The 15,046-nt window shown below is 52.9% G+C and overlaps 1 protein-coding gene across 1 annotated transcript; it reads right to left on the minus strand.

Moving 5' to 3' along the window:
• Nucleotides 1-1,138: 1,138 nt before the first annotated feature.
• On the minus strand, nt 1,139-14,843 carry MAU2 (MAU2 sister chromatid cohesion factor). Its single transcript, XM_054650004.2, has 19 exons — nt 14,394-14,843; nt 14,116-14,133; nt 13,802-13,867; nt 13,400-13,495; nt 13,187-13,281; nt 12,292-12,319; nt 11,700-11,855; nt 11,141-11,287; nt 10,085-10,175; nt 9,719-9,822; nt 8,787-8,864; nt 8,098-8,163; nt 7,776-7,859; nt 6,899-6,948; nt 6,640-6,717; nt 5,691-5,802; nt 5,002-5,092; nt 3,938-4,065; nt 1,139-3,315 (listed from the first exon to the last, which is right to left on the minus strand). The coding sequence occupies exons 1-19, from the start codon at nt 14,811-14,813 to the stop codon at nt 3,241-3,243; spliced, it is 1,983 nt and encodes a 660-aa protein (XP_054505979.1). The 5' UTR covers nt 14,814-14,843; the 3' UTR covers nt 1,139-3,240.
• Nucleotides 14,844-15,046: the final 203 nt, after the last annotated feature.

Genomic DNA, 15,046 nt, shown 5'->3' on the forward strand with positions numbered 1-15,046 from the left:
CCCCCCCCGCGGGACCCCCCCGTTGCCAGGCAGATTTGGGACACCCTCGCGCCCGGCCACGCCCCCTGCCCAGGCCTGGGGCGCTGCGTTGGGTGGGGTTTTTTTAATCTTTAAACTAATGATTGACAGCCGCGTCGGCAAATAGGAAGGTGGGTTGCCTGCCGTGCAGCCAATCGGCGCGAAGAGTGAGCAGTAGCCCCGCCCCCGTAGTAAGCAGTGATGAAAAGGCGCGGTTTGTTTTTGATCGACGGTCATATTGACCAATCAGCGGCGCGACCCCGTGGTGCGCGCCGCGGCCCTGCTGTGAGGGAGGAGAGAGGCGTGGTCTAAATTTGATTGATAGCTGAAACATCCAATAGTATACAGGGTTCACCCAGGAGCAGCCAATGAGGGTGCGGCCCGCGGGCAGGGGGCGGCGCGGCGGGCCGGGCCCGGCGGCTCGCGGCGGTTCCCCCGGGGCCGGGCCGCGCTGGCTCCTCCCGGGGCCGGCTGAGGTGATGGCGGCGCGGGGAGGGGCCGGTCCCGCCGCCCTTATCCGCCCGCGCAGGCCGCGCTGGGGCCGCAGATAGGGGGGGCCGGCGGCAGGAAGCGGGGGAGGCCCCGCGGCCGGCGGAGCCGGTTCTGCGGGCGGGGTGGCGGCCGGGCCGGCTGAGGCCCGGGACTCGCGGCGGGAGCGGCCCCGGGGGCAGGGCCAGGGCCCCGTGCCGGGCATGAGGAGGGGCCGGCCCCGCTCGGTGACTCCGGAGCTGATCTGGGTCAGAGCGGCCCGGTCCGGTCCGGCTGCTCCGCCGGGATCAGGCCCGGTGGGATCTGGGGTCATTCCCATTGGGATTTAACCCTGGGATCATTCCCGGTGGGATCTGGGATCATTCCTGGTGGGATCTGAGGTCATTCCTGATGGGATTTGGGATCATTCCTGCACGGATTTAATCCTGGGATTTGGGATCACTCCCATTGGGATTGAACCCTTGGGATCATTCCCGGTGGGATTTGGGATCGTTCCCGCAGGGATTTAATCCCACAGGTTTGGTTTCCCTTTTTCCTCTTTTCTTTCAAAATTCCAAGGAATTTCAGCTCCTCCTTCCCAGCTCTGCTCCATTAAAAAAAAAAAAAAAAAAGAAGGAAAAGCTGCCACAAAAAGCTATTAAATAATTTAATATACAATGGTAAAAAGCTCTGTACATTGGAATTTCCGCCAGGAATTTGGGGATTTGGGAATTCCGGCGGCGGGAGGAGCCCTCAGGAGCCGGGATCAGCTCCGAGCTCCCACACCAACCCCCCCAGGATTCCCAAGGGATTTTCCGGCTGTTTCACCGATTTTGATGGATTTTCACGGGAGATCGAAGGCGGAAAATTGGGAATTTTGGGGAATTTTTGGGAATTCTGCTCCTTCCTCGGCGTCTCCGGGGGGTGGGAAAGGCTCTTTTCCCACTGGGGAATTCCCAAGGCTCAGCCCCAACCACAGCTCTCCGGAATTGGGATTTTTCCCCATTTTTTCCCCATTTTTTTCTGGGTTTTTCCCAAAGTTTTTGGGATTTGGCTGCCCTGGAAGTGCTCAAATGCAGGTGGGAGCAGCCTGGAATAGTGGAAGTGTCCCTGCCCTGGGATTGGGATCATCCCGAGGCTTTTCCAGCCCAAAATTTGGGAATTTGAACCCAAAATTCCAAGCTGGATCTGACTTGGGCCTGAAATTCCAGAATCTTCTGGAACATTATGGAGTTAGAAAGGAAAATTTGGATTTCCTGGCTGGGATTTGGGGATTTCAGCCTTTCCCAAGCCAGGAAAATTCCAAGGAAAAAGATTCCAGGGAATTGTTGCACCCCAGAGGAAATAAAAACTGGGAGTGTGCTTCCCGAAAAAGTCCAAAACTGGGAAAGCTGCCCCAGTTCCTGATGAAAATCCCCAGATCCCAAAATTCCTGGGATGGCTCTGGCTCAGTGGGATCCCAAATATCCCAAAAAAACCCCAGGAGCCACTGGAATTTCCCATGGGAATTGCAGCCCCGGATTCAGGCTGGAAAATCCCTGGATTTGGGAATTTTGGGGGATTTTTTTTCCCTGTTTTTTTTTGAGTTCCAATGGCACCAAGGATTTTCCTTAATCCCAAAAAAAAAAATCCAGAATGAAAACTCTCAATCCCCAAAACTTCCAGGTCCTTTGCAGACCCAGGACCAGGATTTCCATAGGAAAAAAACCCTGGAAAATCCAATTTTTTTTGGGAATGGGACAAAAAGGCCTCATCCCTGGAATGAATTCCAGAGGGAAAAATTGAGGAATCTGGGTGGAAAAAAAATTCCTTGCTCTGGAAAAAGATGAGATTTGGGAAGAAAAAAATGATGGGAATGAGGGAATTTTAAAGGGATTTTAAGGGAATTTTAAGGTTCCTTCCCAGCCAGGTGGGATTAAAAATCCCCAAAAATCCCTGGCAGTTCCAGGGCTTTGGTTTTCCTCTCTCCAAGAATTCCAGAGTTCTCTTCCCTCCCCCTTTCCCAGAAATCTGGAGAAATTCCAACTGGGAAAAACAGCTCAGTTCCACCCCAGGCACTGCTGGGATCCTGGAAAAACTTCCAGCTTTTTTCTGGGATTCAGCATTCCCAGATTTCTAGGAGATCCAAAGGAACAGTGGGCTAAACCCAGGGAATTTAACCTGGCAAAGGGAACTTTGCGCCGAGGGCAAGGCTGGAATTCCATCCCAAACCTCTGGGTTGGGGTTTATCCCCAGGATTTGGGAATCCTTAAGGCACAGGTGGTGCCTTCAGCCTGGAAGAATTTGGGATCGGCAGGAAAACTCCGGCTTTGTCCCGGTCCCAACGGCGTGGGGAGAGCTGTGGCTGCGGGAGGGACGGCCCAGGAAATCCTGGAATTCCTCCTTCCCAAAAAAATGGGAACTTCCCCTCGGGGAATTCCAGCTGGGAATCCAATCCATGATTTCCTCATCCCCTCATCCCCGAGGATTCCCAGCCTTTCCTGGCAATTCCCGGCAGGATCCAACCTTGGGGTTCACCTGGACATTCCCACCTGGAAAAGCAGCTCCGGAGGCTCTGGGAATCCCTGGAAAATTCCTGGGTTTTTCTCACTACCAGAGGGAATTCGGAAGCTTTTCCATGGACTTTTTTTTGTTTCTTTTCCCAAGTTTTTGACGTTTCTTTTTTTTTCCCCCTCCCGGGATATTGTTGGTGGATATCCTGGAGTTTTCCTGGATTATTTTTTTCCAGGAGTTTTCCTGGAGTTTTCCTGGAATTCACAGCAGACTGGCCAGGCTGGTGGTGGGGCCGTTCTGGGCCTGGAACTGGACTGGGGGAGGTCCATCCGTCCACTGCAAGGGAAACACGGGATCAGAATCCCGGGAAAAATTCCCAGAAAATTCCCTCAGCATCTCAGAATTCCCAGGAAAACCCTCCCCGCCCCAGGGATCCCCAATCCCAACCCCTCATCCCGCTGGGACTTGGTTTTCCAGGGGTTTATTTGGGATTTCGAAGCCAAAATCCCAGGAAAAATGGGAAAAATTCCCTCAGGATCATGGAATTCCCAGGGAATCCCAAATTCCACCAGGGAACCCTGCTGGGATTTGGTTTTCCAGGGTTTTTTTGGGGATTTCAAAGCCAAAATCCCACTGGGAAGGATTTGGATGATCCAGAGGGAAGAAAATCTCAACTTCTGATGTGACAGCACTAAAGAACCCTTCAAAAATCCCATTCCCACCCTTATCCTGCTTTTCTTTGGGATATTTTTGAGGGATTTCTTTCTGGGAATGCCAATTGCAGGATTCCAAGGGCTGGGGAGGGATTTGGGTGATCCAGAGGGAGGAAAATCCAAAACTTTGGATGCGACAGCACTGAAGAAACAACATTTAGAAAAAAGTATAAAAATGAGGAGGGTCCTTTTTGCCACGGGCCATTTTGGGAATTTTGGGAATTCTGGGAATTCTGGGCTCTGACCGTGATCAGGTTGTGCTCGGGGAGGCTGCAGGCCTCGATGTGGTCCTGGAGCAGCTGCTGGGAGAAGTTCTGGTGCATCTGGGCGGCCTCGTGGGCGTCCATGGCATTGCCACACGCCTTGTTCAGGTCTGGAAAGGGCAGAGAAATCCTGGGATTCATCCCAAAAATCCTCCCCGGGGCTGGGGTCTGCACCAAAACATCCCAAGGATTCCCTGGGATTGTAGGGAATAAAATCCCCGAATTCCCAAGAACTCCTTAGGATAGCAGGGAATAAGATCCCAAAATTGCCTCAGCTGGAGGCAAAATCTGCCCCAGAAGTTCCACAGAGATCCTGAATCTTTCCCTTTTCCAAAGGAATTCTTGGGATTCCAGCCCATTCCCTCCCCACCGTCCCAGCAAGAATTCCTTCCCAAAATCCTCATTCCCATCCCAAATCCATTCCCCTGGAATTCCCATCCCTCCATGCCCTATCCCAAATCCATTCCCCTGGAATTCCCATCCCTCCATGCCCTATCCCAAATCCATTCCCCTGGAATTCCCATCCCTCCATGCCCTATCCCAAAATCCCCATTCCCCCGGAATTCCCATCCCTCCATGCCCTATCCCAAATCCATTCCCCTGGAATTCCCATCCCTCCATGCCCTCTCCCAAAATCCTCATTCCCCCGGAATTCCCATCCCTCCATGCCCTATCCCAAATCCATTCCCCTGGAATTCCCATCCCTCCATGCCCTATCCCAAGCCCTCTCCAGCTCTCCTGGAGCCCCTTCCCGCTCTGGGATCAGCTCCTGGGCCTGCACATTCCCAGCCCTGGGATCAGCCCCAGGCTCCCCTTGGCATTCCCACCCTCCCCGAGGCTGTTTCCAGGTTTTCCAGGACAATCCCTGATCCCGAATCACCCCTGGAGCTGCCCATTCCCATTCCCCAGACCCTTGGGATAATCCCCACGTTTCCTCTAGAGCCTCCCAGAGGCTCCATCCCAGTTTTTTATGGACACCAAACCACTGGAGCTGCCCGTTCCCGTTCCCCACGCTCCCCCAGGCTGCTCCCAGCTCCCACATTTACCCCGGAGCAGGGCAGAGGACCAGAGCTGCACGGACATGTCTGGGATCTTGCTGGCCAGCTGCATGGCTGGCACCACCATGTTGTTGCTTTCCTAGGGAAACGGCAAAGGGGAAAATTGGCATTTGGGGATTTTTTTTTCCCTGCCCTTTCCAGCACGGATTGAGTGGAAAAGATGCAAAGTTCCCGGTGGGAAATTGGATTTTTGTGTGGAAGGCAGGAAAACGCTCAAGATTCCCAAGGATTGCTTGGGATTGAAGGGAATAAAATCTCAAAATTCCCAAGGAATCCATGGTGTGCAAGGGAATAAAATCCCAAGACCGCCAGGGATTCCCTGTGATGGAAAGGAATCAGATCCCAAGGATTTGCTGGGATTGAAAGGAATAAAACCCCAAGATTCCTGAAGATTCCTTGGGATTGTAGGGCAATGGATTCCCAAGGATTCCACGATTTCAGTCGGGATGTTTTTGGGGATCAGTTCTGGGAATGCCAATTTCAGAATTCTTGGGACTGGCAGGGATTTGGATGATCCAGAGGGAAGAAAATCCCGATTTTTGATGCGACAGCACTAAAAAAACCCATAAAAATCCCATTATTTCCACCCATATCCCGATTTCCTTCGGGATTTTTTTGGGGATTTTCTCTGGGAATGCCCCTTGCAGGACGCAGGGTGGGGAGGGCTCTGCAGTCACCCTGTGGTTGCCCAGCACGTAGAAGATGTGGCCCAGCAGCACCAGCGAGCAGGCGGTCAGGCGGTTCAGGTCCTCGGCGTTCGACATCTTCAGCGTCTCCCGCAGAAAACGCCTGGAAAAACGGGAAAAACGGGAAAATCGGGATTGGAGCCCACCCCCAGCAGCCTGGGCTGACTCCTGCACGGATGGAGGGGCAGCAGCTGGGAGAAAGGAGCTCAGAGAAAGGGAATTCCTGGGCTTTCTCCTGGATTGGGCCCCTGGAAGGGGCAGATCCCTGGGATGGGAAGGAACGGGAGGCAGGAGATTCCCAGGGCTTCCTTGGGATTCAAACCCCAAAATTCCCAAGGATTCCGGGGAACGAGATCCCAAGGATTCCCTGGAATTGAAGGGAATAAAATGCCCAAAATTCCCAAGGATTCCGGGGAAGGAGATCCCAAGGATTCCCTGGAATTGAAGGGAATAAAATGCCCAAAATTCCCAAGGATTCCCTGGAATTGAAGGGAATAAAATGCCCAAAATTCCCAAGGGTTCCGGGGAAGGAGATCCCAAGGATTCCCTGGAATTGAAGGGAATAAAATGCCCAAAATTCCCAAGGATTCCCTGGAATTGAAGGGAATAAAATGCCCAAAATTCCCAAGGATTCCGGGGAACGAGATCCCAAGGATTCCCTGGAATTGAAGGGAATAAAATGCCCAAAATTCCCAAGGGTTCCTCGAGGTTCCAGAGAGTAACAGTCCCAGGTTCTCAGGTATTCCCAAGGACTGCAGGGAACGATTCCCGAGGATTCCCAAGGAAAGGGCTCAAGCCCCGCCACATTCCAGAGGAAATCCGTGGGAATGGGATGGACACAAAGCCTGGGCGTTCCCACTCCCATCCCAGAAAAGCCAGGGTGACTTTTCCAACATTTTCCCCACATTTTTCCCACATTTTCCCCATGGCTTGGACTCACTTGGCCTCGTTGTATCTTCCCTGGAAAAAGGAGAAGAGCCCTCGGATGTAGAAGGCTGCAGCCCGCAGACAGTGAGAACTATGGAAAAAAAACCATGGATACCTCAGGATCCCACCCAAACTCCCAGGAACTTCACCCCAAAATCCTCCCAAGTTTCCCCTTGGAGTTAGGTTGGATTTTTTTCCCCTAATTTGTTGAAAATCCTGCTGGAAATCTGTCATTCCCAGCCCGGAATGTTGGGATTTTTGGGAATTCTCACCTCACTGGGAAGTTGTGGTCGGGATTTATCCTTTCCAATAAACTGTAAAGCTGGAAAGTGGGAGAGGAAAAGGAAAAATCGATTTTCCAAGGAAAAATCAACATCAAAACAGTGAAATTCCACCCAAACCAGCCCATGTTTATCCCAATATTGGGAATTTTAGGCTTGTTTTGATCCCAAAAATCCAAGTTTTATCCCAAATCTCTTCCAATTCCACAGCATTTCCTGGATAATTGTATTCCCACAGAAAACTTGGAGCTGGTGGATCTGATAATGAATTTGGTATCGGATTTGATTAATGAAAACCAGAATTTAACCAAAGAATTCACAAATTTTAAGGATATTTTTTGCTCCCCGCATGAAGGAGCTGCTGCCAGCAAGGCCCTGATGGCAAAAACACCCAGAAAAAGGCAAATCCCGGGAATTTTCTCCACAGAAAGTTGGGATTTCCCACTCCCCTCATGAATGAAACTCTGCCAGCAAGGCCTGGATGGCAAAAACACCCAGAAAAAGGCAAATCCCGGGAATTTTCTCCACAGAAAGTTGGGATTTCCCACTCCCCTCATGAATGAAACTCTGCCAGCAAGGCCTGGATGGCAAAAACACCCAGGAAAAGGGCAAATCCCAGGGATTTTCTCCACAGAAAACTGGGATTTCTCAATCCCTGATGAATGAGATTCTGCCAGCAAGGCCTGGATGGCAAAAACACCCAGAAAAAGGCAAATCCCAGGGATTTTCTCCACAGAAAACTGGGATTTCTCAATCCCTGATGAATGAGATTCTGCCAGCAAGGCCCTGATGGCAAAAACACCCCGGAAAAGGGAATTCCCAGGGATTTTCTGCACAGAAAAGCAGGATCAGGGAGAGCCCAGCTCACCTCCTGGTGCCGATTCCCCTCCCGGATGTAGACGCTGGCCAGGTTGGTGACAATGAACGCCCACAGCTCCTGGTGGGTTGTGAGCTGGAAAGGAGAAAATTCCCAAATATTTCACTCTTTTCCTCACCATTTGCTCGTTCCCATTAAAAAATCCTGGCTAAAAAAGTCACACGTTGATATTTTGATGTTAAAAATCCGCCCCCCCCCCCGCCCCGATCCAATGAAAATTGTTAATAAATAATGGAATTAAGGAAGGTTTCCCTTCCAAATTCAAATTGCCATCCTTAAGTTTCCAGGAGAAAATTTGGGAATAAAATCTCACCCTCAGTGCTGTAGTGAATTGTGCTTCTGCATTATCCATGCAGTTGACAGAGATGCAGTAGAGACCCTGGAAAAGAAAGGGTATTTTTGGGAATGCAGCCCAAAACATTCCCAAATCCATGGAAATATTGGGATAACAGCAGGAAAAAGGGAGCAACGAGTCTCAGGTGTGGGGAAAATAAGGAATTTCCACAAAATATCCTTTAAAATAAATTATTCCCGGGGAAAAAGCTTAATTTAGCTAAAAAATCTTTATTAAAATTGTGGAAAATTCAGTATTCCCTCCGAAAACCTTTCGCCTTCTATAATTCCCACATAAAGCCATCTCCAGTGGGCACAATTGAAATCCCTGGATTTCCCCTTTTCCAGCTGATTCCTCCCAAATTCCCCTCCCTTCATGAAGGAACTGCTGCCAGACAAGGCCTGGATGTCAAAAACTTCCAGGAAAAGCCAAATCCCAGGAATTTTCTCCACAGAAAAGTGGGATTTTTTCTCTCCAGGAATTGCTGGAGCAACTTAGGAGAGTGGGAAGCGCCCCTGCCCGCCCAAGCCATCTTGGAATTCTGCTCCCACAGGCTTCCAAGGTGGGGATGAGCTCCCCCAGCAGCGCAGGGTGCAGCTCTGTCATTCCCAGGGAATCTCCGGAATTCCGGGGGGATGCACAATTCCCAGCTGTGACCCCAGACTCACCAGGAGCGTGTGCAGCTGGGCAGCGTGGTTGGAGAAGAGCCTGGGCGACTGCTGGCACAGCTGGCAGACCTGGGAGATCTGGGCAGGAACACAATTCCCCACTTTTGACCCTTTTCCCTCAGTTTTACGCCCCAAATCCCCTCCTTGCACCCCTCACGGACGCAGGGATCTGCAGTCCTGGATGAAAGGGGAGGCTGGGTGTGCTGCCAGCACAGGAAAAGGGATTTCCTCACATCCCTCCCACATTCCAGCTGCTTTGGAAGGGTTTCCTCCACCCCTGGGATTCACAGCCACGGATCCCTCCCGAAACGCTCCAGGGAAAGTGGGATAAAACCTCCCAAAATCTGGGATTGGGGTGAGTTTCAGGAGACTGAAGCAGGAGGCTGAATCCCTGCCATTCCCAGCACATTCCCAGTAAAGCTGACAGCAGGGATTGGATGATCCAGGCCCAGGATGGATTCCCTGGATTTTAAAATTATTGGAAAAACAGAAAAAAAAAAAAAAAGTGCAGTTTCCTCTGGAACAACCCAAATCAACAGGGAAGAGGAGGAAAAGCAGGAATGTGAAAAACTGGGAAGCATCTGGACAAGGCAGGAACCTGAAGAGGAAGGAGCCACTCTGGAATTGATGGAATGGGAAAAAACCCACTGGAATCAGCCTGGAATCACCCCCAGGAAGGTGTGGATCCAACCAGTCACTGATTATCCCACGATCAATCCCAAAGTGCCCTTAAATGAACATTCCAGGTGAGCCAATCCCACATTTCCCAGGTCCTGAGCCCCGCCAAGGCCGGCTGCATCCATGAATAACCCAGCAGGAATTCCCACCTGAGCCCAGAACTGCAATTCCCACGTTTTGGAGGCTGTTCCTGCAGAACATTCCCATTTTTGGGAGCCATTCCCAGCCGGGAAATGCTGGGATCCCCACGTTACCTCCTGCAGGGCTGTGGCTTTGTGTCCCGTGACCAGCCTGCACATGATGATGTGTTCCAACAAAATCACTTGGAATGAGGACAGGATGGGGCTGCAGTCCAGCACTGGGGAAGGAGCAGGAGCAATTCCGTCAGGGATTTATGGAATTATTCAAATCACATCCAAAAAAAAACCCCCAAAAAGTTGAATTTGTACTCCAAAGCCACCACCCAGCCTTAAAAGCAGGGTTTAATCTTAGTTTTAGTTTTAGGCTGACCCAGCAGCTCAAGAAGGCTGTGGGATGGGTTTAAATGAGGAATAAATAATGGGATTTCCCAAGATTTCCCTGGAATGCAGCTGAATGAATTCCAAGCCCTTCTTCCTTACTTTTGAGCTTCTCCAGCTGCATGAGGGCTTTGTCCGTGTACTTCTGGGCCTTCTCCAGGTAGCCTGCCTGCATGGAATGCATCACTGTCACCTGCAGGGAAGCACAGCAAGGATTATCCCCCTCAGCAATTCCCCTGGACGCAATCCCCACGGCAGAAATCCCTGGAAAGGTCCTGGAGCGCCCCAGGACAGTGGGAGGTGAGACTGAGAGGCTGGGAATGGATGATTTCAAAGCTCCTTCCCGCCCCAGCTATTCCATGATTCCCAAAATTTATCTGTGCAGAGAGGGAAGGGCTGGGAATTCACAGAATTCCTCGAATCCCAGACTTTTTACCAAGGATTGGAATCATCTCCAAGAAATGGAACGAATTCCTTCAGCAATTCTAAGCCCAGCTCTTCTCATGTTGATAAAATTAAGCCAAAGTGGTTCTGCTTTGTACAAATGACTTAATTTTCATCTGAATCAGGTATTAATTAACCAATTAATGAGTTATTATTTAATTAATTCCCATTTCCAGCCTGGAATCTCCACACACACTGAGCAGCCCCCTCAGCATCACCCCTGGAAGCTGAGGCAGAACCAGCACCAAGCAGCTGAGAAAAAAAGGCCAAAGTAGCCTGATTTGTACAAATACCTCCATTTTCAATTGATTGGGGTATTGAATAATCAGTTAATTAATTATTTATCAACTGATTCCCGTTTCCAGGCTGGAATCTCCTCACACACTGAGCAGCTCCCTCAGCACCACCCCACGGACATTGAGGGGAAATAAAAGCACCAAACAGTTGATAAAATCAAGCCAAACTGGCTCTGATTTGTACAGACAACTCCATTTCCATTTGAGTCAGGCACTAATTAATAAACCATCTAACAATCAATTAATTAATCCCCGTTTCCAGGCTGCAATCTCCTCACACCCTGAGCTGCCCCCTCAGCATCAGCCCAGGGTTGCTGAGGGAGAATCCGCCCGCAGCAGCCACGGGCCCCATCCCTGCTGCCCCCAGAGCCCTCGTGCCCCCTCGTTAATTGGCAATTAGCGGGCAAGGAGCTCTCACCAGGTAGACCAGCACACACATGTGCTCCTTGGGCAGCCAGTGGAAGAGGTCTGCGGGGTTGCTGGGCAGGATCTCGTCGTCGTGCAGGGTGGAGATGGTCTGGATGCACTGCTGCAGCTGCTTCAGGCACGGCTTCACGCTCTTCACCTGCCAGCACACACCACCCGGGTTCCTCACATCCCCACTGCTGGGGAGCTCGGGAGAGGGGAGCCTCCCAGCTGAGTGCTAATGCCCCAATTCAGGGGGTTGGCTTAGGGCTGGTGACCCCAGCACTTCATGGGGGTGAACGGCACCAGGGATGCTCCAAATATCCCCAGAATCCCCCAAAATTCCTTTGTTCCCTCCCACACACCAGGGAAGCAACAGAGACCAGTATGGATATAAAAATACCATGGACAACATCTCCGAATTAACGTGATTTCCTCACTTTCCGTTGAATTTGGGAATAAAACCAACAGGAGTTTGCTTCAATTACCAAAAAAACCCCAAAAATCCCCTCAGGGCTGATTTTTTATGGAACATCCCCGTCCCAAACTCCCAGCTGGAACGTGGCACGCACCTGGCCGGCATCCAGGTAATGTGTGACCTGCAGGACCAGGAAGAAGACCCTGAGGGATTCCTTCTGGATGGGGTTGCCCTGCCAGTTCTCCACGATCTGCCCACACAGCGTCAGCAGCGGGTGCACCTCCTGCAGCTTCCTCTCCATCAGCAGCAGCTGCAATTCCAAGGAAAACCCAGGGACGTGTGTCAGGATAAACCCTCAGGGAGAGACAATTCCCCTGAGAAACGGGGCTGCCTCAAGCCTGGCATTGCCCAAAGCCCGGCTGGAGCTGCCTGGGATAGTGGAAGCTGTCCCTTGGTCCACCAAGGCAAACAATTCCAGGGATCCCCCAATTCCAGGGATTCCCATCAGAATATTCACCTGATTCCCACAGCCCTTTCACCCCACCAGCTTTCCCATCCCTCGTTACAAAAGCTCCAGTGAAAATTTGCAACAATCCTTTTATTTTTCCCAGAAAAAAAAAAAGAGGAAAAAGCTGGATTTATCCTCAAGAATCCTGATCAACCCTCCCAACAACAAATAAAAAAAAAACCCTCTGGAATTTACAATTAAACAGGAAATAATTTATTTTTAAAAGAGTTCCACTCACCATCCCCTTGCTGAGCAGAAAGAGGGCTCTGGAATGAAAGAAAATAAAGTTAAATTCCAAAAGAAATTATTCCGTCCACAAAGAGAAAAACACCAGGAAAAAAAAAATCTGCCTTTTTCTCCCTCTAAATACAGAGGGAAAAAGAGGTTTAAGGGAATTGATATAGGAATTCCTGGGGAATTGGGGGAGGAGATCCCAGGGAATTCAGGGATGAAATCCCAGGCAATTCAGGCAGGGAATCCCAGGGAATTCAGGCAGGGAATCCCAGGGAATTCAGGCGGGGAATCCCAGGGAATTCAGAGATGAAATCCCAGGGAATTCAGGCAGGGAATCCCAGGGAATCCAGGCAGGGATCCCCAGGGAATCCAGGCAGGGAATCCCAGGGAATCCAGGCAGGGAATCCCAGGGAATCCGGGCAGGGAATCCGGGCAGGGAATCCGGGCAGGGAATCCCATGGAATCCGGGCAGGGAATCCCATGGAATCCAGGCAGGGAATCCAGGCAGGGATCCCATGGAATCCAGGCAGGGAATCCGGGCAGGGATCCCAGGGAATCCGGGCAGGGATCCCCACGGAATCCAGGCAGGGATCCCATGGAATCCGGGCAGGGAATCCGAGCAGGGATCCCATGGAATCCGGGCAGGGAATCCCAGGGAATCTGGGCAGGGAATCCGGGCAGGGATCCAATGGAATCCGAGCAGGGATCCCATGGAATCCAGGCAGGAATCCCATGGAATCCGGGCAGGAATCCCATGGAATCTGGGCAGGGAATCCAGGCAGGGATCCAATGGAATCCGAGCAGGGATCCCATGGAATCCGAGCAGGGATCCCATGGAATCCGGGCAGGGAATCCCATGGAATCCAGGCAGGGATCCCTGAGCAGGGCAGCGCTGTCACCTGGTGTACTCGGAGCCCACCACGCGCGCGTACTCCGCCCCCACGCCCAGCAGGTCGCAGGCTGACACCAAATCCTTCTCCAGCGTGTGCAGTTGCTGAAATGGGAATAACAAATGCCATGAAAATCCAGCATTTGCTCCACGAATCCCAAAAAAAATGCCAGGATTTTTGCAGGATTTTTCCCCCCAAGGAATTGCTGCTCCAAGGACTCACAGCCAGCTGGAAGAGCAGCCTGCAGTGCCAGTAGGGAGTCTGCTGGGAGATCTGGATGGCTTTGCGCAGCAGGGGCTTGGCCGTGTCCACGGAATTCTGCAACACAGACGCCCCCGGTCACCACAAACCCGCATCCCGGAATCCCACAGCCCTGGAATTCCCTGGAAAACCACGCTGAACCCTCCAGGGAGGGCTGGGAGGAAGGGATCACAGTGTTGGAAGCAATAAAAATAAAATGGGAGAAGACTGGGGCTGCTGCGTCCTTGGAATGTCCAAGGTAGGGTTGGATAGGATTGGAGAAATCTGGGATTTGGGATGGACTGGAGGAATCTGGGATTTTGGCAGGACTGGAGAAACCCAAATTCGAGGGGCACAGAGGGGTTTTGGGGGGGTTTCTCTCACCTCCTGGCAGTAGAGCTCCGACAGCAAACTGGCTGCCTCAAACTTCACATCTTCAAACTGGGGGATCTGGCACCAGGGTTAAGGGAACCACAAAATCTGTGTGGAAAACAGCAGCAAAGCCTCCAAAAACCCTCAGGAAAATGGGGATGAGATGGAATTTAAGGTCCCTTCCAAGCCAAACTCCATGGTTCTGTGATGAAGCAGACTAAAACACCCATTCCATGCCCCCACCCCCAGGCCCTTGAGGTGTTTTGGGAGTTTCCTTGGAGCTGTTTGGAGCTTGGAGCCCTTCCTGGGTCCTGGGAAAAGGATACCTGCTGGGATATCAGCCACTGCAAGAGAACACAGCGGGTTAGGCTGGCACTAACACCCTCCCCATCCGTGCCAGGAGCCTCCCACCGCCCCCTGCCCTGCTCCTCATCTTTTCCAGCTGCCAGGACCCCTCGGCCGCCCCTCCCGCTACTCTTTACCTTCTCCAAGCGCCCAAACCCCCGTCCCCACCACCCCCAGCCCTTTCTCCAAGCAGTGGCAGCCCCCGCTCCGCCCTTCCCAAGCCCCCCGTGCCCCCCAGGGCCATCCCAGCCCCGCTCACCGCCTTCTCCAGGTGCCCGCGGGCCTGGTCGCCGTTGCGGGTGTGGTGGTAGAGGACGGAGCCGAGCTGGAGGTGCGTGCGGGCCTCCATGCGGGCCGGGGGCTTGCGGGGCAGCACGGCCTGCAGGCAGTGCACGCACAGCCGCACCTTGGGCGGGCTGGACGTGCGGAAATGCTCGGCCAGGCCCAGCAGCGCCAGGTACCACGACTCGCCCGCGGCCGCGCCGCCGCCCGACCCCGAGCCCGGAGCAGGCCCGGCTGCGCCGCCACCGCCTCCGGCACCTCCGCCGCCGCCTCCGGCACCACCCGCGGCTCCCGCCGCCTCCCCAGAGCCGCTCCCGCCGCCTCCCGCCGGCTGCGGCGGCTGCTGAGGCGGCGGCGGCTGCTGAGGGGCCGCCGCGCCCGCCGCCACCGCCGCCATCTTGGGGCCGCCGACAACACCGCCGCGAGGCGCGGGGCACGACGGGACTTGGAGTCCGAGCGCCTCAGGCGCGGAGGGGAGGTGGGAGTTGTAGTCTGCCCTTTCGCACCGATCGGATGCGGGGCGAACCGGGGAATGACCGTAGCGTCGGAGCCACCAGAGCGGGGTGGTTCGGCCGCCCCGCGAGCGGGGGTCGGTGCGGCGGGAGAAGCGGGGAGAGCGGCGGGACGGCC

The sequence above is a fragment of the Agelaius phoeniceus genome, chromosome 29, assembly GCF_051311805.1.
Source record: "Agelaius phoeniceus isolate bAgePho1 chromosome 29, bAgePho1.hap1, whole genome shotgun sequence".
Taxonomy (NCBI): Eukaryota; Metazoa; Chordata; class Aves; order Passeriformes; family Icteridae; genus Agelaius; species Agelaius phoeniceus.

Bases quoted from the DNA above. Each gene is read 5' to 3' on its own strand.
- MAU2 (XM_054650004.2), bottom strand. From the start codon at position 14,813: ATGGCGGCGGTGGCGGCGGGCGCGGCGGCCCCTCAGCAGCCGCCGCCG. The intron at 13,282-13,399 runs GTGAGTCCTTGG...TTCCCATTTCAG, and splicing joins GGCTGCTCTTCCAGCTGGCT to CAACTGCACACGCTGGAGAA. The intron at 7,860-8,097 runs GTGAGATTTTAT...TCTCCTTTCCAG, and splicing joins AATTCACTACAGCACTGAGG to CTCACAACCCACCAGGAGCT.